The sequence below is a fragment of the Danio rerio genome, chromosome 3 (genome assembly GCF_049306965.1).
Source record: "Danio rerio strain Tuebingen ecotype United States chromosome 3, GRCz12tu, whole genome shotgun sequence".
NCBI lineage: Eukaryota > Metazoa > Chordata > Actinopteri > Cypriniformes > Danionidae > Danio > Danio rerio.
Genome location: NC_133178.1, coordinates 44,358,404 through 44,384,739, shown reverse-complemented (window position 1 = coordinate 44,384,739; position 26,336 = coordinate 44,358,404). Strand labels below are relative to the sequence as shown.

At 36.7% G+C, this 26,336-nt stretch overlaps 1 protein-coding gene across 4 annotated transcripts in view; it reads left to right on the top strand.

The window, feature by feature from the left end:
• The window catches only part of usp31 (ubiquitin specific peptidase 31), a 54,185-nt gene that overhangs the window by 12,043 nt on the left and 15,806 nt on the right, over positions 1 to 26,336 (top strand). For 2 of the 4 annotated variants that reach the window (XM_005164229.6, XM_005164228.6), the window contains exons 2-9: positions 9,229 to 9,366; positions 14,278 to 14,372; positions 14,458 to 14,550; positions 21,894 to 22,029; positions 22,301 to 22,448; positions 24,185 to 24,359; positions 24,564 to 24,675; positions 24,776 to 24,870. In XM_005164229.6, coding sequence (XP_005164286.1) covers positions 9,229 to 9,366; positions 14,278 to 14,372; positions 14,458 to 14,550; positions 21,894 to 22,029; positions 22,301 to 22,448; positions 24,185 to 24,359; positions 24,564 to 24,675; positions 24,776 to 24,870 — 992 coding nt within the window. The remainder of the gene's footprint in view (positions 1 to 9,228; positions 9,367 to 14,277; positions 14,373 to 14,457; positions 14,551 to 21,893; positions 22,030 to 22,300; positions 22,449 to 24,184; positions 24,360 to 24,563; positions 24,676 to 24,775; positions 24,871 to 26,336) is intronic. The other 2 variants (XM_073944948.1, XM_073944947.1) reach the window with 1 other exon arrangement.

Sequence of the window (26,336 nt, the reverse complement as noted above, 5' to 3'; positions counted from 1 at the left end):
AAGTGTACACATCCGCAAATGCGTTGCTAAGGCTTACTTTATGTAGGTCAATTAAATTATGCGCCAAAAACAGGTTGACAACACTTGTTAATAAATAAAAAATACATTCTATATTAAAAATATAAGCTCTATCTCGGAAAAATCGATGCATCTCGCAAAAACCGATGCATCTCGATTTGCTTCCAAAATTTCATTCATCCTCTGCTGCTCAACCGATGCACTCGCATCGTGCACGCGCATGACCGTGTATCGATACATATCGATGAATCTTCCCATCCCTAGTCTATATCTAACATATAAGCTAGAGTAGTTATACTGACACTGTTAAACTTTTATTCTCATGCACAACACTTTCATACCTGTCAACATTAGGATTAGAAAATAAGCGATATACCCACGATAATAAAGGATGCCCCCACACCCTCCCTAAAAAAAATCTTCAAACTACTAAATATGTTTTTTTGGAGCTGTTTCACTGAGAAAAAACAAAACAAAAAAAAAACTGTTAAACGGTCAGTAATATGTTTTATTATTGTTATTATTTACAAAAGAAAAAAAAATAGTATGTATTAGCAGCAAATAAATTAGCGAACAGTTGAGCTTATTAAAAGTAATGGCTTTCATAAAGAAATAGAATCAAGTTATGAAATATCATTTATCTTTTCTTCACTGTGTAACTTACACATTCTGATTAAAGAGCTGTGAATTAATCTCATTTATTAGAATTTTTTGTTTGATTACATTAAATAACAGGTGTCACTTACAAAAATGCACACATCTAACGTTATAATGAAAGCATTCGAGTGCTGTCCTAACTTTTTATGCTCATTTAGGACAAAATTAGTTGGGTTTGGAAAAAAACCCACAAAGATCTTCATTTTTAGATGTTCTTATTAATTATGTGTATATGTCTGTTCAAACACGCACCCAAAACCCAGAGTTTTTATATTCATTTCAATGTGTTTTCATGCCTAAATAAAGTGAAAGCACAGAACTCGCATTTAAGAGCAAGGGGCGGCCCCTGGTGGTTTGGCGGTATGGGTTGTGTATAGGAAGGATCGGCTCTTAAAGGGCCATGAAACCCCCTCGTTTCAGCAGGGTGTTTTCACACCTCTACTTTGGAAAAAGTCAGAAAAGTGGGCGTGTCCAGCTCTGTTTAGGGGGGAGTGTCGGAGGAACTAAAGTGGGATGGTGTGGGAGTGTCTATTTGTGCACGCGCAAGTTTCAGAGTCAAAATACACAACCACAGCGGACAATGTGACTGTGTTTACATGGACATCTGTAGTCGAATTATTTGCCAAATTATTAAAAGTTGGACTTTAACTGCAGTTTGGCTCTTTCATTCAGGGAATTCATTCATGCCTCTCGCGACAAACGTGATATTTGATTCAAGGAACTGCTGCAAGCAAGTATTTTTCATGCAATGTTTGATACCGCACAGCGAATGAGAGAGAAAAAAAACTCCGCATTTCCCGGAAACTTAGATGCACACGGCAGGTAGCATCAGAAAGCCGCGTGTGTTATTCCGGTCACTAAATGCGGTGCTAACATTTCTGCACTCAGTGCAATAGTAACTTAATTCGGTACGAACAAACTGAATAAACAAAGAGCACTGGTCGCTCACTTACCAAATCTGTAGAGACAGGACAATCACCAGCAACTAGAGCCGCGTCTTTATGGAGAGAATACTACAAGCGAATTCAGATTTCAGCGTTTGCAGATGAGAACAGCTCTCAGGTAAACAATAATCCTCAGACACGTAAGTTATTGTTGTCGAGCGTCGCGTACACTGTTAATCCACACGTGAGACTGAGCTCTCACAGAGAGAAAATGAAAACGAAACTTAACGGCAGCAAACTATAAAAGCAACACTTCACGCTTGTTTTGCCAACACAACGTGGCGTCTTTGTGGCGTAAACACGGTGACACTAATGAATATTAATGAAGTTCCACAATAGAGCGCGCTGATTGGTTTGAACCAAGCCTTACTCATGCATTAATGTATCACACTGTAAGACGTAATAAGACTCACTCAGGCACAGACGTCCAGTCTGCATGCTGGAATACACGCTATTATGTCATGGCCGTGACGCAGCTTCAAAAATTCGTTTCAAACAGGAAGTACAAATTTGCTTGAAATAACGCAAAAACAACCAATCCTCTCAGTAGTAAACGGTAAACAGTGTGTCAGCTCGTGTCATTTCGCGGACATCAATACGTCATTATATGAAGACAGAAATGACATTTTTGGTTGAATTATACCTTATAAATAAAGTGACTCTTTCAATACCATTTGGAGCTGTGAAGACTTGTGCCACCTCCTTATGCTTCTCCCAAACTTGAAAATATAATTGTCTGAATCGTAGAGATGCTGAAATAAGATCGTGTAGGGGGGTCGAATTGAGATCATGGTCTTTTTTTCGATTACATGTGCAGCACTAGTTCAGTCAAATTCAAATGTATTAAAGTTTATATGAAATGAGCCTGCTCCCTAGCAGGTTTGATCTACCAGAACTGTTGCTATGACAACTCTCGGATCAGTTTTGAAGAACGAAATGATCCTGGATCGTGTCAAATCATCAATAAACAAATCCGGCTAACTGAGGCCCCGTTTACACTAGGGCTGTAACGGTATGAATTTTTTACGGTATGATAATCGTCTAAAACAATACCACGGTTTGACGGTTTTGCGGTATACGGTATGTTACAAATGTTACAAAATAATAGAACAGTGAAGCAAATTTGACTTTTTCCAAATAATATATTTTCAGTTACTATAAACAACACCACTTACAATGAACAAATAAAAAATAAGAAAATAAGAAATAATGTGTCAAAGTCCAAATAAAGTCCAAATAAACATGGTGCAAATCCTCAGTAAAAAAATAGATATAAATATTTACTATACTATAAATAGTTACCAAACGAAACTAGATTCAATATGGAACATCCTTAGGTTTTATGTGCCAGCATGGATATGGTTGTCTGTGGATATGGATTTGGATGTGGTTGTATGCAATGCAGACAAACAGCTGCACCTTCATTTGCGTCTTTTGAAAACAGCAAGAGCAGCAGTTCGTCTTTGCTGTGTCACTGTTTTGTCATGTTTCTGTGCTGCTGTGCATGCAAAAGTACTTAGTATGAGAATTATTTCATGCAAAACTTTTTTTTTTGCGTTTTATTTAGCCGCGCATAAATGTATGCCTATCTCTCATTCCGTGTTGTTCAAAAAGCTCATTGTTGGTCCACAAACAAAAGCGAAACCTATGCTTATTGGTTGTGATATAGCGAGTTTGAACCAATCTGGGCATGGAGGAGGGACAATGCATCAATGTATCATGTCTGGTTTGTCCGGAGACACAGTGACGAGCGTTTCTTTGTCAAATCAGCGTTGTCAAATTTTGATGACATAACCTCACTGATTCCGGGGCCTCTGAAAGTCCGCAAATGTTATGTGATACATCACTGGAAAGCTGAGATTCTCTTCTTTATGTCAATCTTTGAATTGTATGAATCGGATCAGGGGATCAAAAGTTATTAAACATTTAAGAGCAATACTTATTTTTAGCCGTGGGCGGCTGTCTCGGTCTTTAAGGGTTAAAACCGTTGATATGCAATTGTTCATGGTATGATAATCGTGCACGTTCAAATCCTGGTAGACCGTCATACCGGTATATTGTTACAACCCTAGTTTACACTAGTGCGTTTTAGTTTTAAAATGGCGTTTTGGAATGAAAACGATCCGCGTCCACACTAGCGTTTTAACCAGCATTTCTTAACTGCTCTCCGTCCACACAAAAGATCTTCTACCCAGATGAAGATTCTTTCTACCCAGATGAGAGCTCTGCTAGTTGGACTGCTCATCAAGCATCTCCCGCTGGATCTAATCTCACTATATTTGCTAAATGTGATATTTCATTCATCTTGTTGTCTTTATCTAACGACATGTTCCCCGACTTTGGTCATTGGAATCTATTACTTGTTCTCAGGTGTTTTGGTTAAGCGCAAAGATAAATTAATGATTAATCCATGTACATTCTGTATATTGACTGATCGCTTGCCTTTATTTCCTATAATGTATAAACTTATTGTATGTTATACTTTTATAATTATTGCTTATTAAAAGTGATATTCAGCAAAAGAGAGGGTGTGTTTCGTATTTTCACTAAAATTGAAAGGAGGCAGTTGTTATCGGCTCCGTTTTGTTATAAATATCCACACAGTGAAGATAACGCTCATATTATACAGCGCGACGCCTCAACATTTCTGCTGTCTGTTAAGTTGTTAATATCAAAATGAAAATAGGCAGTTCCTTTAAATCATGTTTTCATTTTATTGTTGAGAAAGTGAAACAACGTAGCCAGGGTGATGTGAATGAAGTTATAAAGTACATTGTTCCCTTTGAAGATTTAGTCTGTTTTCCATATCAAACTGAGAAGGGGGAGAATGCAGCCTTGATCAAACGTGTGAAGTCTGACTGTCAGGATGTGAGACTGAACTGTGTGTGTAGTAGGGTTGTAACGGTATGAATTTTTCACGGTATGATAATCGTCTAAAACAATACCACGGTTTGACGGTTTCGCGGTATACGGTATGTTACAAATGTTACAAAATAATAGAACAGTGAAGCAAATTTGACTTTTTCCAAATAATATATTTTCAGTTACTATAAACAACACCACTTACAATGAACAAATAAAAATAAGAAAATAATAAATAATGTGTCAAAGTCCAAATAAAGTCCAAATAAACATGGTGCAAATCCTCAGTAAAAAATAGATATAAATATTTACTATACTATAAATAGTTACATAACGAAACTAGATTCAATATGGAACATCCTTAGGTTTTATGTGCCAGCATGGATATGGTTGTCTGTGGATATGGATTTGGATATGGTTGTCTGCAATGCAGACAAACAGCTGCACCTTCATTTGCGTCTTTTGAAAACAGCACGAGCAGCAGTTCGTCTTTGCTGTGTCACTGTTTTGTCATGTTTCTGTGCTGCTGTGCATGCAAAAGTACTTAGTATGAGAATTATTTCATGCAAAACTTTTTTTTTTGCGTTTTATTTAGCCGTGTATAAATGTATGCCTATCTCTCATTCCGTGTTGTTCAAAAAGCTCATTGTTGGTCCACAAACAAAAGCGAAACCTATGCTTATTGGTTGTGATATAGCGAGTTTGAACCAATCTGGGCATGGAGGAGGGACAATGCATCAATGTATCATGTCTGGTTTGTCCGGAGACACAGTGACGAGCGTTTCTTTGTCAAATCAGCGTTGTCAAATTTTGATGATGTAACTGCACTGATTCTGGGGCCTCTGAAAGTCCGCGAATGTTATGTGATACAGCACTGGAAAACTGAGATTCTCTTCTTTATGCCAATCGTTGAATTGTATGAGTCGGATCAGCGGATCAGCGGATCAAAAGTTATTAAACATTTAAGAGCAATACTTATTTTTAGCCGTGGGTGGCTGTCTCGGTCTTTAAGGGTTAAAACCGTTGATATGCAATTGTTTATGGTATGATAATCGTGCACGTTCAAATCCTGGTAGACCGTCATACCGGTATATTGTTACAACCCTAGTTTACACTAGTGCGTTTTAGTTTTAAAATGGCGTTTTGGAATGAAAACGATCCGCGTCCACACTAGCGTTTTAACCAGCATTTCTTAACTGCTCTCCGTCCACACAAAAGATCTTCTACCCAGATGAAGATTCTTTCTACCCAGATGAGAGCTCTGCTAGTTGGACTGCTCATCAAGCATCTCCCGCTGGATCTAATCTCACTATATTTGCTAAATGTGATATTTCATTCATCTTGTTGTCTTTATCTAACGACATGTTCCCCGACTTTGGTCATTGGAATCTATTACTTGTTCTCAGGTGTTTTGGTTAAGCGCAAAGATAAATTAATGATTAATCCATGTACATTCTGTATATTGACTGATCGCTTGCCTTTATTTCCTATAATGTATAAACTTATTGTATGTTATACTTTTATAATGGCCATTATTGCTTATTAAAAGTGATATTCAGCAAAAGAGAGGGTGTGTTTCGTATTTTCACTGAAATTGAAAGGAGGCAGTTGTTATCGGCTCCGTTTTGTTATAAATATCCACACAGTGAAGATGACGCTCATATTATACAGCGCGACACCTCAACATTTCTGCTGTCTGTTAAGTTGCTAATATCAAAATGAAAATAGGCAGTTCCTTAAATCATGTTTTCATTTTATTGTTGAGAAAGTGAAACAACGTAGCCAGGGTGATGTGAATGAAGTTATAAAGTACACTGTTCCCTTTGAAGATTTACCCGTGTCCTCGATAGTCTGTTTTCCATATCAAACTGAGAAGGGGGAGAATGCAGCCTTGATCAAACGTGTGAAGTCTGACTGTCAGGATGTGAGACTGAACTGTGTGTGTGGGCTACTTAATATTGAGGAAAAGCCCCAATCAGATAGTCGAATGTCTGTAGCCCCGCCTCCGTTTTCAGATGTCTTCGTTTTCCTCCGTTCACACTGAGACGGAGTTTTCAAAACACTCCGTTTTTGGCGCTCGAGAACTCTGGCGTAGTGTGGACGGTTGGCGTAACCATAGCAAAACTTATGCGTTTTCAGACTAAAACGCATTAGTGTAAACGGGGCCTGAGTAATCCACGTACGATGAACAGACCCCATGGTTTTACACTCGTAAAATTTACATGAGAATAAGGAAACAATGGTTTCTGAGGCTCACAGTATGGCAGTTTCTATATACTGGTCTCTTATTTTTCGCCTAGATATACTCAGATTTTCTTTATAGGGCACTATTAAGCATTGTCTGTCCCTGATGTGAATGGATCTACAGAATATGAAGAATATCAAAAAGTTAGTAGTCAACTGTCCAGGATACTCTTTAAAATAGCAGAGCAATAACACACCCAGTAAAATATCGTCTGTCATTTCATTATATATTTATATCATCACACACCTAGGTAGATTATTTTTTTTTTCTGATGTTGCAACTGTAAAGCAAGCCATGGCTAATTGGATTTGAATGAAAAGGCTTACTTTCCAAAAATTTGGGGAACCAGATCTTTCTTCATGTCAGTTGCTTTACTTGATTAATTGAACTGAGTGATTTAAATGTACACTAAATCACCTAGAGTGAAACGTTCAAGCTTTAAACGTGTTATTAGAAAACCAATGATTAAAATTATAGCATTTAAAACTAGTGATTGTTTAAGAAATGTTAAAATAAACCAGGTTGTGCTTGTTATCCAATCAGAACACTTGTATTTAACTTTAACAAACAATGATTTCTTTGCAGTGCCGATTGGTAGGTTATTAGTCAGCTTTAAATTAAAAAGGTTTCTCCTATCCCACTGTACAGCTGTAAGAAAGATAGATATATTCCATGGACACAAATAAACACTGCAGTGATTTTGTCCAAGTAATTCTGGGAACCGTTTGAAAATGTTCATATTTTTGGATTGTTGTGCAATGACGCCATAGTGACACAGAAATTATACAAACCTCCTTTAATTTATTTAAGTGGTCCCTTGGCAGTCGAGACCTAAAACACTGACATTATTTCAGAAGATCTACTGTTTGCAAATGCAGAATGCATGGTTTAATTCAGTGTCATATTTAGGCTACCTTTAAAGCCTGACATACTGTATGAAATGATGGACAGAAATATCTAGATATTTTTATTTTAGTTTTTATAGACCCGAATGGGGAAAAAAATGTGGTTACTGTATGGGTATGTATTTAAATAAATTGGATCTTGCAATGATAATAAGAAACTTTTTTAACAGTATACTATAGATTGTTTACATATAATGCATATCCTTCTATTTAAAATGCTTTGAATGTTTTATATTTTGTTACAGACAAACGTTGTCATCCTGCAACTGTTTTGCAGCAAATGAAATATCCCAAACCCTATTTTTAACTGTCCAAAATGGGATAAAATGTTGTTTTTAATCTTTAAAGTTAAAGCAAGTTAAAAAAAATCCATGTTATATATGCATTAAAAAAACATTTAGGAAATAGAGTTTTATGTAAATTCGGACCACGAGTCTACATATTTGAACATCATTTTTTCTCTAAAAGTACATCATATCAAAAGATGATACTTAGATTTTTATTCTAATTAGGTTGCAATAAGCCTAAAAAAAAAAAAATTCATTTAAAAAAAAAAAAACACCTTGGGCCTTAAGAGGATGTGTCATTAATCACTTTTCTTTTATAATAATAAATTCTGACTTTTATAGTTAAGAGTTTGTAGTGTTGAATTTTTAGGGGCAAAACAATCCTAAAAACTAAACTCTAAAACAAAAGACTGATGTTTTTTTTTTACTTTTATATAGAGTTGGGCGATGTGGCCTAAAAAATCCCTAATTCTTTTTTTTTTTATTATTCCAAAAAAATTATTTACAATTAAAAATACTTGCAGTTGAAGGTTATTAACCTACATAACCGTATACTTATAATAAAGTATAGCATATATAAATGCTAAAGACAAAAAGCTAAAGCTAAATGAACAAGATTTATTTATAATTCCATACAAGACATTTATAATAATAATAGTAATAATAAGATTAATAATAATAGTATAAATTAAATTATTTTATACAACAACAGTGAAATTAAACTCATAATGATTCTTAAAAAGAGGACCTTTGCCAAAATTATTAATTTAATCTATTTTTTTTTTCAATTAACTCATTTTTATTTATCTTATATCAGTTCATATAAATTACTCAGGCTAGGCTAGTTAGGCTAGTTGGCTGAAGCGACCCGACGCAATAAAATGCATCTGGTAGATTAGTCTAGTGCACTGAGCAGGTTTTGTCAGTGTTGATATTTACAGCAATGAATGACTTTGCGGCAGGGTTACATAATTTTTCCGGAAACCGCAACGTTGGATTCCAACATTAGACTGATAACAGTTCTTTTCATCTTTTCTCAACTTGCTGTCATGTTGTTTGTGTGTTCCTCTGGCACACTCATGTTTATTGATAACATCAGCCGTACTCTTATATTATTTTATACATTTTAATATGCTTCCAGTTGGATACTCAAGTCAACAAAGTTGTTGGGAACACTTTACATAAGGTTGTATTAGTTAATGTTAATGTGTATACAAACATGAACGTACAATGTACAATACAACTGTGTATCTCACTTCAATACTTGACCAATACCCTTGACTAATATACTGTTTTTTTTTTTTTGGTAGAATGCTGTTTCTAGGAGTGCCATGCAATATCGGGGAAATGCACAACACGATGCCCAGGAGTTTCTTCTCTGGTTACTGGACCGCGTCCATGAAGACCTCAACCATCTGGTACACCCCAACATCAGAGGATCTGTTAAGGTATGGCTCATACCATAACTTAAAATCCTATTTCTTGCTAGTCATAGTTAGGGCCAGACGGAATCTGCGGACGTTTTTTGCCATTTCTGCTGAGAATTTTGGTAAAAGGGAGTATCATAACTAAAATCTTAATAGATGGAATAAAAAAAATTCTATATTTTTAACTTTTATTTAATGTTTAAAATGCAAATCCAATTAGATTCACTTTATTTGGTGAATAAAGCAAGTTTGTCATAATATATCTAGTAAAAGACAGAAAATAATACCTTACAAACTGCATTGTACATAAATCAGATGAACATTTTCATATTAGTCAATAATATTACTGAAAAAAAAAACTGAATAAATATAGATTTACACACATTTACTCAAGTAAATAAACAGAATTAATGATGGGCTAAAAATCTGCAGAAAATCTGTGGAATTGTGCGCGTAGATTCCAGGTGGGCCTAGTCATACTTTTACATCATAAAGGGTTGTAATAGATAGTTCATGACAAAATCACAATTTACTTGCCCTCAAGTGGTTCCAAACCTGTTGGAGCTTTCTTCAAAATAAGATATTTGAACTCTTCCCCAACATTGATGAAATATATTGTCAATTAAGAGACGACACTTCGCTACAATTGATAAGTTTTTACAGCAATTCATATTTTAGATAAATTCCAGTAATGAAAACCCTAGTACATGTCCTTAATGAGTTACAGAACTGTTCTCTGCTTTTTTTTCATAAATGTTGCATTTTTAATGAAGCTTGTATCTTCATTTATATGTTGATAAAATGTGAATACATGAACATAAGATAAAAAGCTTTTGTTTTTTTTTTAAAGCAGAAGTTTTTTATGTATATAATATGCTATTATTTATGATGTTAAAATATGGTCATATATTCCTCTGGCAGAAAATTATAGGGTCATCAAATTTAGGTGAAATCATTATAAAGGATGGAGTTGGCTGGCAACGTTTTCTTTAACACTGGAAAGATTTCAAGAATGTGGGTAACCAAACAGTTGACTGTAGCCGTTGACTTCCAAAGCTGGAAGAATGGCCACTGCAAACTGTTTATGTTCCGTTTTTCAACGGAAGAAAAAATTGTAAATGGTTATTTTAACAACCAACCAACATTAATTTAACAAGCAATATTTCCATATCATTGCATCCCATATTTATTAGCTTTATTAAATGTATCTATTTTTGTTTCATCAGGCCAATAATAATGACATTAAAGGGAGAGATCACCTAAAACTAAAATACTGTCATCATATACTTCTTCACTTGTTCCAAACTTTTAGTAAATGTATCTATTTTAGTTTAATCAGGCCAGTAATAATGACATTAAATAGATCACAGAAAACTAAAAATATTGTAATCATATACTCTTTCTTTTGTCCCCAACCTTTATGAGCATCTTTCTTCTTATAAAGAGAGAAAAACATATCGATATTTTGAAGTAAGCTGAAAACCAGGTACTATTGACTTCCATAGTATTTGTTTTTCCTATTATGGGTGTCAGGTTTGAAACCAGTTAAGGGTGATTAAATGCTGAGGGAATTTTCATTTTGGGGTGAAAATAAGCATTTATTAGCTGACACCAATATGTCCGCTGATCTTTTTTGAGTGATCTATCACTTTAAGGTCATCTGAATTAGGAGACGTTAACCACTCTAGCTGTTTACAAAGGCTGCACAGAAGGGGTTTTGTATTGGCAGCCCCATAAAAGTTTGAGATTTCAATCGTTTAAATGGCAGAACAGGAGACGAGCCAAACGTGGCTGGATTTATAGAGCTATTCTGCCCTGGAATGGCAGCTCAGAGGTTCACATCAGACATCAGTCTGACAAAGATCAGGGCGAAGGAGTTTAGGGGACTTAAATTCTGCCCTTTGTCAAGTCCATTGGACGGTAAGTCACATCCTATCAGCTGTTTGGAAGGAGGGCTCATTTGGTTTCTTTTTACAGCCTGTGGTGTCCTGGTCAGGGTCGGCCACTTGCATCCTCGCATGAGGTCATTCAGCTTGTCCGATTGATTTAGATGAACGTTGTGGTTTCCTGGAGTTTGTGCCAAGAAGCTGACAGTTTCCTGGCTGACTGACTGATTCGCTCACTGGCTGACTGCACTGCTCTGGAGAGACAGATGCTCAGCTCAAATCCCAAACTTATAGAAGAGTCTCTGAAATTATTCATTATTTACACCATCTTGCCAATATATACAGGGTTTGTTTATTGAGGCTTTACCTTATGGTGCAGCATAAACAAATGCATCTTGACTTTGGCCTGTGAGAGTGATCTGGATAATGGAAATAATGCTGAATTTCAAAGGAATGTATCCACGTGTCTAGATTACAAGTTCTGTTTAGTCAACACCATTAGACTTGATTTCAGCCTTAATTATTTATTACGATAATATTAATTTCCTTTTGAAACATCACAGGCGGAACAAATATTTGTAACATAATAACTGTCTCCTGCCATTTCAAATAGGATTAATGGATCCTAGTTTACTAAAACTTTATTTCTTACAGCGCATTTCCACTGGCATGTTGAAAGCACATCATAGTTTCCATAGGGTATCCACAAGGTCTTAAGTCTTAATTTTTTTTTTTTTTTTTTTTTTTTTTAGTCCTAAAAAGTCTTTTCATGTATAGCTACCCTATCTGGCCATTAACAGTTACAATCACCAACAATTAAACTTTTAACTTTTTATTTAAGAATGGCATTCACTTACTTTCTTTACAGTAACATTTTCTTAAAAATTATTTACTGCTGAAGTTACTGACCTGACCTATATTTTTTATTATTAAATTAATATTATTATTATTATTATTGACAGAAGTAATTGACAGCTACAGTTGAAGTCAGAATTGTGAGCCCTCCTTTGATTTTTTTTTTTTTATTTTTCTTTTTTAAATATTTCACAAATTATGTTTAACAGGGCAAGGAAATTTTCACAGTGTGTCTGATTATATATTTTTTCCTTCTGGAGAAAGTCTTTTATTTCAGCTAGAATAAAAGTGGTTATTAATTTTTAAACACCATTTTAAGGACAAAATTATTAGCCCCTGTAAGCTAAAATTTTTTTCAATTATCTACAGAACAAGCCATCATTATACAATGACTTGCCTAATTACCCTAACCTGTTTAGTTAACCTAATTAACCTAGTTAAGCCTTTAAATGTCACTTCAAGCTGTATAGAAGAATATTGAAAATTATCTAGTCAAATATTATTTACTGGCATCATGACAAAAAGATCCAATAAATCAGTTATTAGAAATGAGTTATTAAAACTAATATGTTTAGAATTGTGTTAAAAAAAGAAACTTCTCTGCGTTATACAGAAATTGGGGAAAAAAATAAACAGGGGGTCAATAATTCAGGAGGGCTAATAATTCTGACTTCAACTGTATGTTTTGTTCTATTCTTGTTAAGGGTTATGGAATTTGTAAATGGATATATTTGAAAACTAATAAAAAAACAAACAAAATTATTATTATTGTATTATTAAATGGATACAGTTTTAGTAATTGTTTGAAGGGGCAAGTGAAAATCTTTTCTAACTGCGATGTTTGAAAAGAATCCTTAGCATTAAACCGTGTATAAGTCTAAAATTTCATTCACAATGGGCTTAATGTCCTAAAGTCTTAAATTTAACTTGGTGAAACCTGCAGAAACCCTATTTTAGTTCATTCATATAAAAGTCAGGATTAAACGTCCATACAGTGCATTATGGGATTGAAAGTGTCATGACAAAAGCATTGTAAATTGTATGGCAATTGTAAACGCATCAAACGGATATGGGTCACAATTCAAAGAACATGTAAACGGACAGGCAAAAAAGTCAGAAATAGGCAACAAATCGGAATTGGGCATCAAGACCTAACAGTGTAAACGGGGCCTTTGTCTCTATGGAGCGCTTCAGCTGACAGTCACGCACCAATACATTAACTGACTGGTTTGAGAATTGCATAGGAGGGCGACGGCACCTATAATGAAAAGGAAGGGAGTCCCGCTGTTTTTTTATTTATTTATTTTTTTGTATTTTATATTCATTTCAAAGTGTTTAATGGCCAAATAAAACTAAATCTAGATAAAAAAAAAAAAAAGCCAGGGGTCTCCTAGTGGTTCGGCGGTATGGGTTGCGCATAGGGAGGATTAGCTCTTTAGTGACTTAGTGTTTATTGCCACCCTTTGTAAAAAGATAAAAAAATATGTAGGAGAAATACTGGAAAATATTATGTGATGATAGCGGGATAGAATTGTAAGAATTTCAGGAAAAAGAGAGGGTTGACAGGTATGCAAGGGAAGGATGCAAGAACTTTGTGTAGGCTATTTAATATTAAGGGAAAATCCCCAGATAGGCGAATATCTGCAGCACCGTCTCCGTTTCCACATGTGTCCGTTTTTCCCCCATTCACACTGACACAAAGCAGCAGCATTTTAAAATAAAAATGGCCTCTTCAGCATTTTTAAAATGCTCTGTTTTAAGGGCTCGAAGACTCTGGGGTAATGTGACCAAAAGGTGTGACCGTAGCAAAACTTGTGTGTTTTAAAACAAAAACGTATTCGTGTAAACGGTGCCTTAGAAAACATTGTGCAATGCTGAGTGTGCTTCACACAGATGAGTGGTAGCTACTAATTCAGCACTACGCCTATAACTAAGGTATATGACTTGAACCCTGGAGTGGACACACTCACTCCTCTCCATATGCACCAGACACTTTCCTATCAACACTCTATGTTTCTGAGAAATTTGTGCAGATATTTTTTTAAACAACCTTAAGACTTGTCATAACATCCATATATTGCTGATCTCTAGTGATTTGAAGTGCTTGTTATCCTCCCTTGTAAATTGCCGTATCTGCTATATAAATAAATGTATCACTACATTTTTCTCGCTCTCATGTTTGCCGTCATAGCCACCCACAGAGGAAGACGATGCAGCTTTAGAGGGACCTTCCCCTCCTCTGTCAGCCGGCTCATTTGTCCAGGAGCTGTTTCAAGCTCAGTACAGGTATGGCCATTGATTTCTGCCTGGTGACTGCATGTAAATGTTTATCTTAGTTGAAATCTCTCACTGTGGTCTTTGTTGGTTCCAGATCCTCGCTAACCTGTCCACACTGTCAGAAACAGAGCAACACTTTTGATCCTTTTCTGTGTATCTCCCTCCCGATTCCATTACCTCACACACGGTAAGAACCACCAGCTTTGGAAAGGCTTTCTCTGAACTTTGAATCTAATACTCTCAAATAAGCTTGTACAATTTTCATACTCTACAAAAAATAAGCTTTTATTATAATATACGTTTTTTTGTCAACATGTTGTAAGTTACTAAACATTGTAGTAGCTAAAAGTACTAAATCCACAGGCCAATAAAAACTTTTATTAATACTTTATGCAGTCATGTAAATAAAAATATCTAATTTATTTTCTTTATTACAGATGAGCTTCTAATACCAGAACGTTGAAAGTGCTTATATTCACTGTTTATCAAAAATAACATGCAATACAAAGATTATTTAAACATCCCTGCATGTTGCTTACAATTAAATTTAATTAAATTAACAGCACATTAAAGGGTTGGTTTACCCAAAAATTAAAATGACTTTAAATACGCACACACTCTTGTCAATCCAAACCCCTGAGATCTTCTTTTGTAATATATGAACTTAAATTAAGATATTTTGGATGAAATTCGAGCGCTTCTTCATCCTCCATAGACAGAAAGGTTCCAAATAAAACACACACTCAAAACAGTTCATATGTCTTCAGGGGTTAAATCTAAATATTATGAATCTATTAGAGTATTTCATTGAACAGTTTCTTCTCCTCAGTATTAGTATGAAATGTATTCAGAAGAGCGCTGTGTGCTAATCTATATCCCGGATGCCCACATGTGGCTATCTCTGTTTGAAACAAAGCCCAGATGCATCTGAGGTTTATGGCAGCAGCGTGACGCATACATCGTTCTTGGGAATGCCATCTATATACTGACACTGAGGAGAAGAAACTGTTAAATAATTCTGGGTGAACTAACCTATTAATGGCTATCCATGATATAAAACTTTATTCAATAAAACAAACCATTTCAAGGACACTGCATTGGTGTTTAAGAAGGATTAGTCCAGCCGTAGTTCATTTCAGAAATCTTATTTGTAGTCAAATACATTTTATTAGCATATTTTAGCTGATTTTATTAATGTAGCTGATTTAATAATTTAACTCCTAGTTTACAGATAATGTTTAAGCCTAAAAATGTGATTAGACTAAAATGCAAGTCTAAACTGTTTCAACTGAGAAAAACTTGCACTAACTGACCTTAAAATATATGTATGTTTTATTTGTTGTTGTTGTTGTTTCCACTAGGGATGTAGCTATTCACCTGACTCACGATTCGATACGATTTACGATTTAGTCATTATTATTTTTTTTTTTTACAAAATTATTAGAAACTAATTTAAGTTGCATGTTTTTTGCTCAATAATTTATTTTCTGCCATAACTAAATTGTTATTAAAATAATAATAATAATAATAATAATTAAAACTAAAAACACCCCTTAATATAAACAAATGTGTGACTGCTGGTATTTGACATTTTTAAAAAAAAATATCAGAATATCTATTTTTTTTTCCTGGTATAAGCTTTAATTTTGTAATTGAGCTTCAGCTCAATATTCTGTATCATAGCTTCTAACTGCTAATGCTGTGACTGAAAAGAAATCTACTAGTATTAGCAAATAACTCTGAAGTTGAACTTTGCTTGCTACTAGATTGAGTGTCACTGGCAATACTTTAAGTCGATTTTTTTTAGCGAGACAGTCCTCATATAGCTGCCTGTGCTGCTTTTATAGGTGCTGGTTGTTGTATTTCGTCATGCTGTGGCAGCAATTTTGCGACAGCTCTTACAAATTACCTGGTTTTGTTTGGTGTCTGTGACTTTAAAACCAAGATATATCCATATTGTAGACATGCTGTTTTTCTTTGATATTAATTTATCTAATAATTCTTCTGAAGCGGCAAATGCCATCATCCCACTTGTTCATTTCCTGTTTGTTCGTTTTTTATTGTGGATGTTCCACATAGTTCGGTTGTGCAATTTTGATTGGGCAGAGCAAAAATGTGCTCATTCAATTGGCTAGTAAGACTGTCACACACAGACAGCAGTCATGCATTTGCTCTGAGCAGGGGAAGTTAAATAATAAACATTTTATATTACAGCCTCAGCTAATACGATTCAATTTGATTTCAATTAATCGCACAGCCCTACCGCACACCCCTCGCCGTGACTGACACCAAAAATTTAACTACACATCACGATGACGTGTAGTGCAAGCTCTGTGATTGGTTGGCTTGATAGCGCTGATGAGTGTAGGGGTGGCAAAGAGCCATGGAAGAGGAGCAAGCCTGTTATGCTATGTTTACACCAGACGTGGAAAGCGAGGATTAATAGCACTATTCGTGCGTAAATTGACGAGTGAACATTTGAGTTTACTTGCTTTATTCGTTCGTCAAAATCTGCTTTATTTGCCTGTCAAATCCGATTTATTCGCGCGCCAAATTCACTTCACAACAGACGCCGATTCTCGTCATGGGCAGGGCTTCTGTCTGCACGTTGACTAGCTTCATTGCTAAAAGGCTAACATGGATTTTATTGTGAAATAACTGTGTTTATGTGCTTTATGAAGGCTGAAAAATAGCGTCGATTCGTTTGAAGCAGTGTCTGAGTCCACTAGATCCTTTCAGGGGTGCACCCAGCTCTGTGAGCTCATAAGCTCCTCCAGAAAATTAACCTGGATAATGGAAGCATTCAGCGGTGCTTCTGACTGAGCCAAACCCAGTTTGATGAACTGTTGTTGGTGTGTGCAGACAACAACCAAGCTAGCTCCTGATTGGTTAAGCTGGCGCGAATGTGCGCTGAAGTTTAGATTTTTCGAACTCGAGCGGTACACGCGATTTGCACGTTAAGTGCTTTAACCGTGCAAAACACTCAATTTGCGGGTATTGCGCCGTTCGTGTCATTCGCACCACATCATTCACACCGCCAAATGTCTATTCACGTCTTTGCATTGACTTAACATGTAAATCACTCGCACTTGATGCTTCTTCCGCGTCTGGTGGGAATGCAGCATTAGAGTGAGGGTTTACAAGTGCTGATTGCTGTGAAGCTGCTTCAGTTGGAAACTTGTGTTTTGTGTTTACTTTGATTACAGTGGTTGCACATCCACCGCTTCCTGCCTCTGAATCAGCCAGTTTTAGGCACTTGTACATTAAGGAAGCATTCAGAAAAAACAAAACACCTGCAAACAAACATAAAATCTCGCTGCCAGCTTGCATTTCATAGATGTTATAGCAAACAACACAAACAGCACGCAAAAGTATAAATGCATGACAATGCATGGCTTACGCCCTGGGTCACGCCAATCAGTCGACGCAGAAGTATAAATCAGCCTTTAACTTCATAGCTTTTCATTGTAAATATATTATTATACAATACAGATATTTTTCTGTTTTCTATGGAAATTGACAGCTTGCCACAGACATATCACGAATACTCGTTAATACAGTTTAAATTCCACTGACTTAAAACGCTCCTTCATAAAATATAACACTTTTGAAGAAGCCGTTTCTCCTTGATCAATGTACTAAATATATACCTCTCCCTTCAAATGATCATACCGCTCTGCTTCTCTCTTGTGATGCTATTTTAGGAGGTCATTGTAGTGGTTGATCAAGGCGAGCTCTACTCTTAATCCAGAGGCATTTTTAAGCTGCTGAATTTATTAGTGCACATTAATGATTAAAGAAGCCGCGCTATTAGAAGATGGACAGTGATTTACAGCACACCTGCCCCCTCGTAGTACAGCAAAGATGATGAAAGTGTGAATAATAGTCCCTAAGAGAGCTGCATAGCTGGATAGACTTCACTTCCACAGCATTATTGAGTGAAACCCTGGTGGTAACCTTATATCATTCCTAATCCGAGACGTTCTACATCGTAAAGAAGAATAGTCTGGTGTTTTGACCCGTCCGCCCTCGCTGGCGTTCTGCACTGTCGGCACTCTAAAAAAAAAAAAACATTAGTGCAGGGAAAGAGTAGATTTGGAGCTTATGTTCTGCCAGCATGAAAAATGACCAATCCGACAGAGAGGAAATTTGCTTTGTGAGTTCAGCGATGTGCGGCATAAGCGATGGATGCCTCTGGTCTTCACAGTCGGTGGGAGCTGATTTTATTTGAACTCTTCTTTAATTCTGTTTGTCCATGCTTTGCAATTGCCGCTATCTCTGTGTATTATTTCATAGGACCATTTATTCCCCGCTGTTCCTTGTTTTGCCACTTCACATGGGCAGGTATTGATGAAGGGTTGTTGATTTAGTCAGTTAGAGTTGGCCTGCTGGGGCCACGGCTCTCTGCTTTCCCTCTTTACAGACGGGTTTGCTTCCTAATGCATTTGGAGAGGTGATCAAGCATCATTAAAGCGATGCTAAATGCTCTCAGTCCTTTCAGGCTGCTGAATGCAATAAAAGGACCTTAAGTTGCGGTGCGTTATGGTGCAACTGCTTGGATTCTATATTAATGGGTTTTCTTCTTCTTGGGGATGTTTATTTTATCTACATCCTCACTTAAATTAAATTAGAAGATGCAATTGTGCATGATTATAGTAGCATTAATATTTTAAGATAAAGTTTAACATTAGTATGCAAATTCTGTTTACATACACTTTCCCTTAGTGTTCTTTAAAAAAAACTTAAGTTAAGGATTTTTTTAATAAAACGTAAGAGATTTCTGTTTGCTATTTAACCACTACATTTCATGATCAAAGTTACAGCACACATCCTGCATGAGCAGTTTCTGTAACGCTTTATTTGAAGGGTGTGTTCACAAGACACCTTTATATTCATGAATATGACCCATTTCATGAATCTCAAGATTTTATTCTTGCTTACTATAACTGTTAAGTGTCATTCACTCGGTTATGTCATTTTAAATGCAAAGATGACCTTTGTTTGAGATGTCCTTTTTTTATGACCACTTCACAAACAAATACATCATAACTGTCATGTTCAGGTAGAGAGGAGATGAGGACTCCATTGTAGTAACTCAAAATGGGTTCATTAATAATACAAATGAAACAAAAAGGCAACAAAAACAACCCGAGGGGGACAATATAAAACAACAACAACAACAACAAATAAACAAACAAATTTGACTGGGCAGGCTGGCGGTCCTGTCTTGTCTTTTATGTCATGCTTGGCTCAAGTTCTTTGTCGTGCTCGGCTCATTCTGTCTTGGTCTGTGTCTCTTGTTGTTGTGAGCTGCTTGCTTGCTCTTGTGATTGTGTGCGATTTCATTCTCAGCGACTTAGTCTAGTTGGTTTCGGTTGGCGTGTAGACGAAACATGCACATTTTGCAAGGTAAATGTTTTTATTTATTGTGCTCTCCTTTCTTGCATTCTGTTTGTGTTGGTGTTGTTAAAGCACGTGGCCTGGTGTTTACATTGTGGCCGCATGCTTTAGTGTCATGAAAGCAGCTAATAAAACACGACAGGACAAGGTGATAATTGATGATGGACTGGCACAGAACAGCAGACAAGAAGAGACTATAAATAGAAATAATTAACAAACAAACAAATGAACATAATAAATTAGCAATGGGTTAACAAGGAGGGTGGGACTAGACAATAGATGAGGAGAGCACATGACACAAATACACAACACAAGCCATGTGATCATGTAAAACACGACTTGAACATAGCCAATGAGAGAACTCATTAACCGCGTGTTCACATGAAACATGACACTAAAGCATGCGGCCACAATGTAAACAGCATGCCACGTGCTTTAACAACACCATCACAAACAGAATGCAAGACATGAGAGCACAATAAATAAAAACACGGTGCACAATGTGCATGTTTCGTCTCCACGCCAACCAAAACCAACTAGACTGAAACGCTGAGAATGACATCGTACGCTGCAGACACGAACACGCAGCTTACAACAACAAGAGACACCGACCAAGACAGAATGAGCTGAGCACGACATACAAGACAAGACAGGACTAGTGTCTGGACTCTGCCACCAAAACAAGTTAACAAGAAGTAGAAGAATTGCTTACAATTGCCTCTTTGTTTTTGTCATGAAAATTTCATGTCACAATTGTAGGCTGAAGTAGAGCAACTGATCCTTGTAGCAAAGTTTTTGGAATCCTCTTTCGGTAGGAAATAGTAAGATGGTGGAGGTTGATCAAACAATTCCAGTGGCTTCACTGCTTCTCACCAGTTCAGAATGCAAAGAGCAGTCTAGTTATTCTTTATAGATCAGGGGTTTGGACACAATATGAACAGCTCCATAAACAACAGGAAGAGGACGTATTGGACAGAAGATCCTGTTCTTGCTTTTTGCCAGGTGGCTGTTTGTCACAAGACAGCAAGCTTTATTTTAGCATGGGTGATTGCTGTAACAGTAATTTTACAGTGTCATGTCTTGACTCGTGTGTTTTTGTTGTTCTGCCTTGTTGCATTCACTTTAATCGAATATCGTTTAGCAGCAAATCTACTGTAGCTCCACTCTTATGGTACCGTTCTGTTGTGCTAGGGACCCTTGTGAAAGGGTGCCAAAAAAGTGGTACGGTTTGCTATTTTGGTACCTTTGTGATACAGTAAAAATAGACATGGATGCATTCTATGCTCTACTATCCAAACTCGCTCAGTGGAAACAGGCCATAACAGTTAAACACATTGTTTGTCAGCTAAAGGCTGTAGGTTTTGCCACAACTATATATTGTGTCATTACTCTGAGGGGTTCAACAGAATTCTAGCATGTACTGATTTAAATGAACGATTGTTTAAAAAAATAGATATTATATATTTGTATTTGTTTTACCCACAAGTGTTGAGTTCAGTTAGGAAAAAAACAGCATCAAATAAACAATATTGCATAAAGTTATTTATGAAGTTTATTGTCTGATGATATTTAAGTGTGAAACAATAATTCCAGTGCTACCATCCACGCTGTTATTTGAGTGCAAAGCAACATGAAGTTCATCCAAAAAAGGCCCTCACTTGGCATACAATGGCATCCCACATGAACAAGCTTATACTCCGAAGATCAGTCGCCCGATCGCAGTTGGTCAACTGAGATACATTATCACTTCCACTACCATTAATGGTTAAATGTGTCTCTTGCAATCACTTGTGTTTGGGTGTTTGAGTACTATTGAATGAATGTTCCCTAGAAAACACTCATGGATAAATGTGTGGAATATAAACAAATAAAAAGGATGACAATTACAACTTAAAAAAACATCACAATTAAGCATGAATACCTTTTTTTTTAGTTCTCTTTCTCAAACCTAGCACATTCAAGCTAATTTATCCTTCAGCAGTTAAAATACGAAAGCTATCTGATCCAATGCGTTTTTGACTAGTGCTCATAACATTTAAGACCTGTTTACTTGTGATCAATAGGATTACTTAATATCATACGTGGCCTGGGTTGCTTTATATTAATTTATTGTCACTTGTCATCCCTCAGGCCTCTGTATGTGACTGTGGTTTATCAAGGCAAGTACTCTCACTGCATGAGGATCGGTGTGGCCGTACCGCTCAACAGCACTGTGTCCAGACTGAGAGAGGCCGTGTCACGCGAGACCAAGATCCCACCCGACCAGGTGCACTTTCCATAGATTTTGTGCTTAATACAACATTATTTCCCAGGTTTTGGTGTAACCACACAGTTTCCCTGAATACAATAAACGCAATATTGATTCTCCATTTATATTGAGGTGTGGCCACTGATGGATAGTTAATTGCTGTTTGTATGTTGTGTGTCTTTCCACATAATGTCATCAGCCAAAGCCGTTTCCTGTGTGTTTGCCTCGTTTTATCAAGATGTTGAGTGTAATACACTTCTGACCATCCGTCTCTCTTATGTCTGTGCAGTTTGTCCTGACTGAAATGTATTACGACGGTTTCCACCGCTCCTTTTGTGACGATGACGACGATCTTGATATCATTCAAGAAAGTGACTCAGTCTTTGCTTTTGAAACCCCTGAGACTTTTAGATTAGAAAACATTCGCTCTAAAAGAGGTACTTTTTCATGCATTGCACTTTGGTTGGAGCCCAAGGCATACATCAGTTTTGCCGTAAACGCTTATTAAATACAAAAACTATTTCAATGTTTTTTTTTTTTTTTTTCAAAGCATGCGCAGGCATAGTTTCATCCTTATCCATTGTTGTTCGGCTATTTTTTTTCTTCTAAATTTATTTGTCAATTTTTTTACAACACAGGCTCATTGTGAAAATGTACCCCATATACATTTCTGAAGAGCTCGAATTATGTAGCCAGAACTACATATAACGCCACATTTTGTCTTCAAAATGAATGCATCTGGGTGTCACAATGTCACCAACGGCTTTAGTTTCTTTTCATGCTACACCGACCACTTTCCTTCATGTGGATGGCTTTTCCGCTGTTATAAGTTTGCCCAGTAGCTCACTGCATACGTCTGTGAACTTGAGATGTAGAGAAGAGTTGACCGCAAAGACGGAGTTTGAGTTTATCAATTCCAGAAAATAGGTAAGGCAAAAACAAAAGGCAAAAATAAATAAATAAAATAAACTATTAAATAACAGTGTGAGAATAATGTGGTAAGATCTGAAAACGTAGTAAAAATCAGGGCTTTTGTTTTTCTGGATTAGTTTTGAAAATACTGTTGGTTGGGTTTTGGGAAAGTGGTGGGTGGGGGGTCGGTTGGTCAGTCAGTCAGTTAACAGTGGCCTCTAGTGAATTTGCGCAAGAACACCAGGCACGAATAGCACTCGCTAGAGAAATTTGAGATCTAAAAAAACGTACACAGCGGCCTCTAGTGGATTTATGCAAGAACACAAGCTGCGAATGGCATTCGCTAGAGAAATTTGAGATCTGAAAAAGTGTACACAGCACCCTCTGGTGGGTTTACGGGAGAACACCAGACACGAAAAAACTCGCTAAAGAAATTTGAGATCTGAAAAAGCATACACAGCGGCCTCTAGTGGATTTATGCAAGAACACAAGGTGCGAATGGCATTCGCTAAAGAAATTTGCGATCTGAAAAAGCGAACACAGCAGCCTCTGGTGGATTTACGCGAGAACACTAGGCACGAATACCACTTGCTGGAGAAATTTGAGATCTAAAAAAGTGTACACAGTGACCTCTGGTGGATTTATGCAAGAACACTAGGCGGGAATGGCATTCGCTAGAATAATTAGAGATCTGAAAAAGCTTACGCAGCGGCCTCTGGTGGATTCGTTAAAGCAAAAACTGGAAAAAAAATTATGTACTACCTCTGACATACTTTGCATTCTCCAGAAGTGAATACAGGGGTACATATCAATAATTAGTCTGGGTTGTTTTTTGTAATGACCGACATCTGTTGTGGTTTAATTTCCAAGAGGTTAATGTTGCAGTTCTGTCTCGTTTGTTTCCTTTTCACCTTTTCACCCAACCAAAAAACAAATACAGAAATGTGAGCTCTGGATTGTAATATTCATACGATTACAAAAATGTAAATGAGCACTTGTATGTTCTCTAGCGTACGTGTAAAAAACTGAAGTATACTTTGGGCTGAAGAGAAACTAGTGTGTAGTCATGTCAAATAATCAATCAGCATTTGTTAAAATATTATATACATTAGAAAGAATTAGGCTAGAGATTCTACAAAAACAATAACCTAACTTGGATCATAAAAGTAGATAGCGAGTAAGAGTTTAAAATATTACTACTAGATCAAGCCTTTATTGTCTGTTACTTATTGAAATATTTAACATGCTTAACTATTTCCAGGGAGCCTCCTTGCGAATCTGAATCAAAATAATTTGAAATACGGAGCAGAGAGCAGCCGGACGCCGTCTTTCATGCAGGGCGCAGTGAATCCAGCATCGCCCAACAAAAACACTGGATCTGAGAAAATGATTCTGCTGATCTGTAACAGAGCCTGCACTGGCCATCAAGGACGGAGGTAAAAGCAGCAGCCAAAAACAGCCCGTTTATTGTCTTCCCGTCATGCTAACACAGCAGTTTGAAGTCCCATTATTTTTGACACAACATCTTACAAGTAGGCGCTGTAGCAATCTCTTCGATGTCTTCTAGTTTATGGAAAAAGGATTGGACATTAATGTAGCCCAAAGTGGAAAATCAATGATGTGCTTTCTGTTTGTTTTAGGTTCGGCCTTCCATTTGTACTATATCTAGAGCGCAGTGTGACGTGGGACGTGTTACAGAAGGAGATCCTGGAGAAAATGCGTCACCTGACAAGGCCAGGGGTTTACGTTCAGGTCAGTGATGCAGACAATTCAGCTTTATTTACATTGAATCATGAGATGTCTGTAAATAGAACTTGTGATAAATTAGTTGGGTTGTTTTTGTTTTTTTTAGATTGGACCCTTCAGTCTGCGAGTTGTCGGAGTGGTTGGAATCACCTATCTGCTGCCGCAAGAGGAGCAGCCCCTGTGTCATCCAACTGTGGAAAGGTTTGTTATAGATCAGCATGGTTTTCAGGGCATGTTGTGTGAACTTGAATTTTAAATGTCTTGCTGACTAGTTTTGTAGTTACCAAATACTTTACCTTTTATCACAGAGACATTATTAACTGCACAAAGCCTCCAAAGATGTTTTATTTTACAATAGGGGTTTAATAAGGTATACAAGATGTTTAATATTTTTATTATTAAATTTTAAATATTGTAAATTTTATTTTTTTAAATGTTTAGTATAGTTGAACATTTATCACAATTATTCTAATATGCAAGCTAGGTATTCTTTAAATGTAACAAATCTATTACAAGTAAATTAAGTATATTGACCTTATTCTAAAATGCGGAAGAGCGCCTGTTTTTGCGATTGTCTTAGAACTTCCGTTTCAGTCGCCTATGGGAGAAATGACAAGGAATAATAAACAGCAAAAAACGGTCAAACTACTTGCTCTACAAACAAATGTTTGCATGACTATACAGACCAAGTAGAATAATATAACAAGGACATATCAGTTTACAACATCAAACAGCGAAACGAGCAGTTTTTAATGTCTAAAAATGAATGGAAGTGAAGGAGACCGGAAGTCTTGTGCCAAAAAGATTCAAATGGCAGCGCCCGCTCGTCTGCGGAGAATAAGGTCAATACAGTACAGATCAAAAGTTTGGACACACCTCATTCAAAGAGTTTTTGTTTTTTATTTTCATGACTATGAAAGTTGTAGTTTCACACTGAGGGCATCAAAACTGTGAATTAACACATGTGGAATTATATACATAACAAAGAAAGTGTGAAACAAATTCTAGGTTCTTCAAAATAGCCAACTTTTGCTTTGTTTACTGCTTTCCACACTCTTGGCATTCTCTTGATGAGCTTCAAGAGGTAATCACCTGAAATGGTCTTCCAACAGTCTTGAAGGAGTTCCCAGAGATGCTTAGCACTTGTTGGCTCTTTTGCCATCACTCTGCAGTCCAGCTCACCCCAAATCATCTCGATTGGGTTTAGGTCCGGTGACTGTGGAGGCCAGGTCATCACTCTGCTTGGTGAAATAGCCCTTACACAGCCTGGAGATGTGTTTGGGGTTATTGTCCTGTTGAAAAATAAATGATGGTCCAATTAAACACAAACCGAATAGAATAGCATGCCGCTGCAAGATGCTGTGGTAGCCATGTTGAATCAGTGTGCCTTCAATTTTGAATAAATCCCCAGCAGTGTCACCAGCAAAGCACCACCACACCTCCTTCTCCTCCTCCACGCTTTACGGTGGGAACCAGGCATGTAGAGTCCATCAGTTTACCTTTTCTGTGTCGCAAAAAGACACGGGGGTTGGAACCAGTGGTCTCAAATTTGGACTCATCAGACCAAAGCCCATATTTCCAGTGGTCTAATCTTCATTTCTTGTGTTCTTTGGCCCAAACAAGTTTCTTCTGCTTGTTGCCTGTCCTTATCAGTGGTTTCCTAGCAG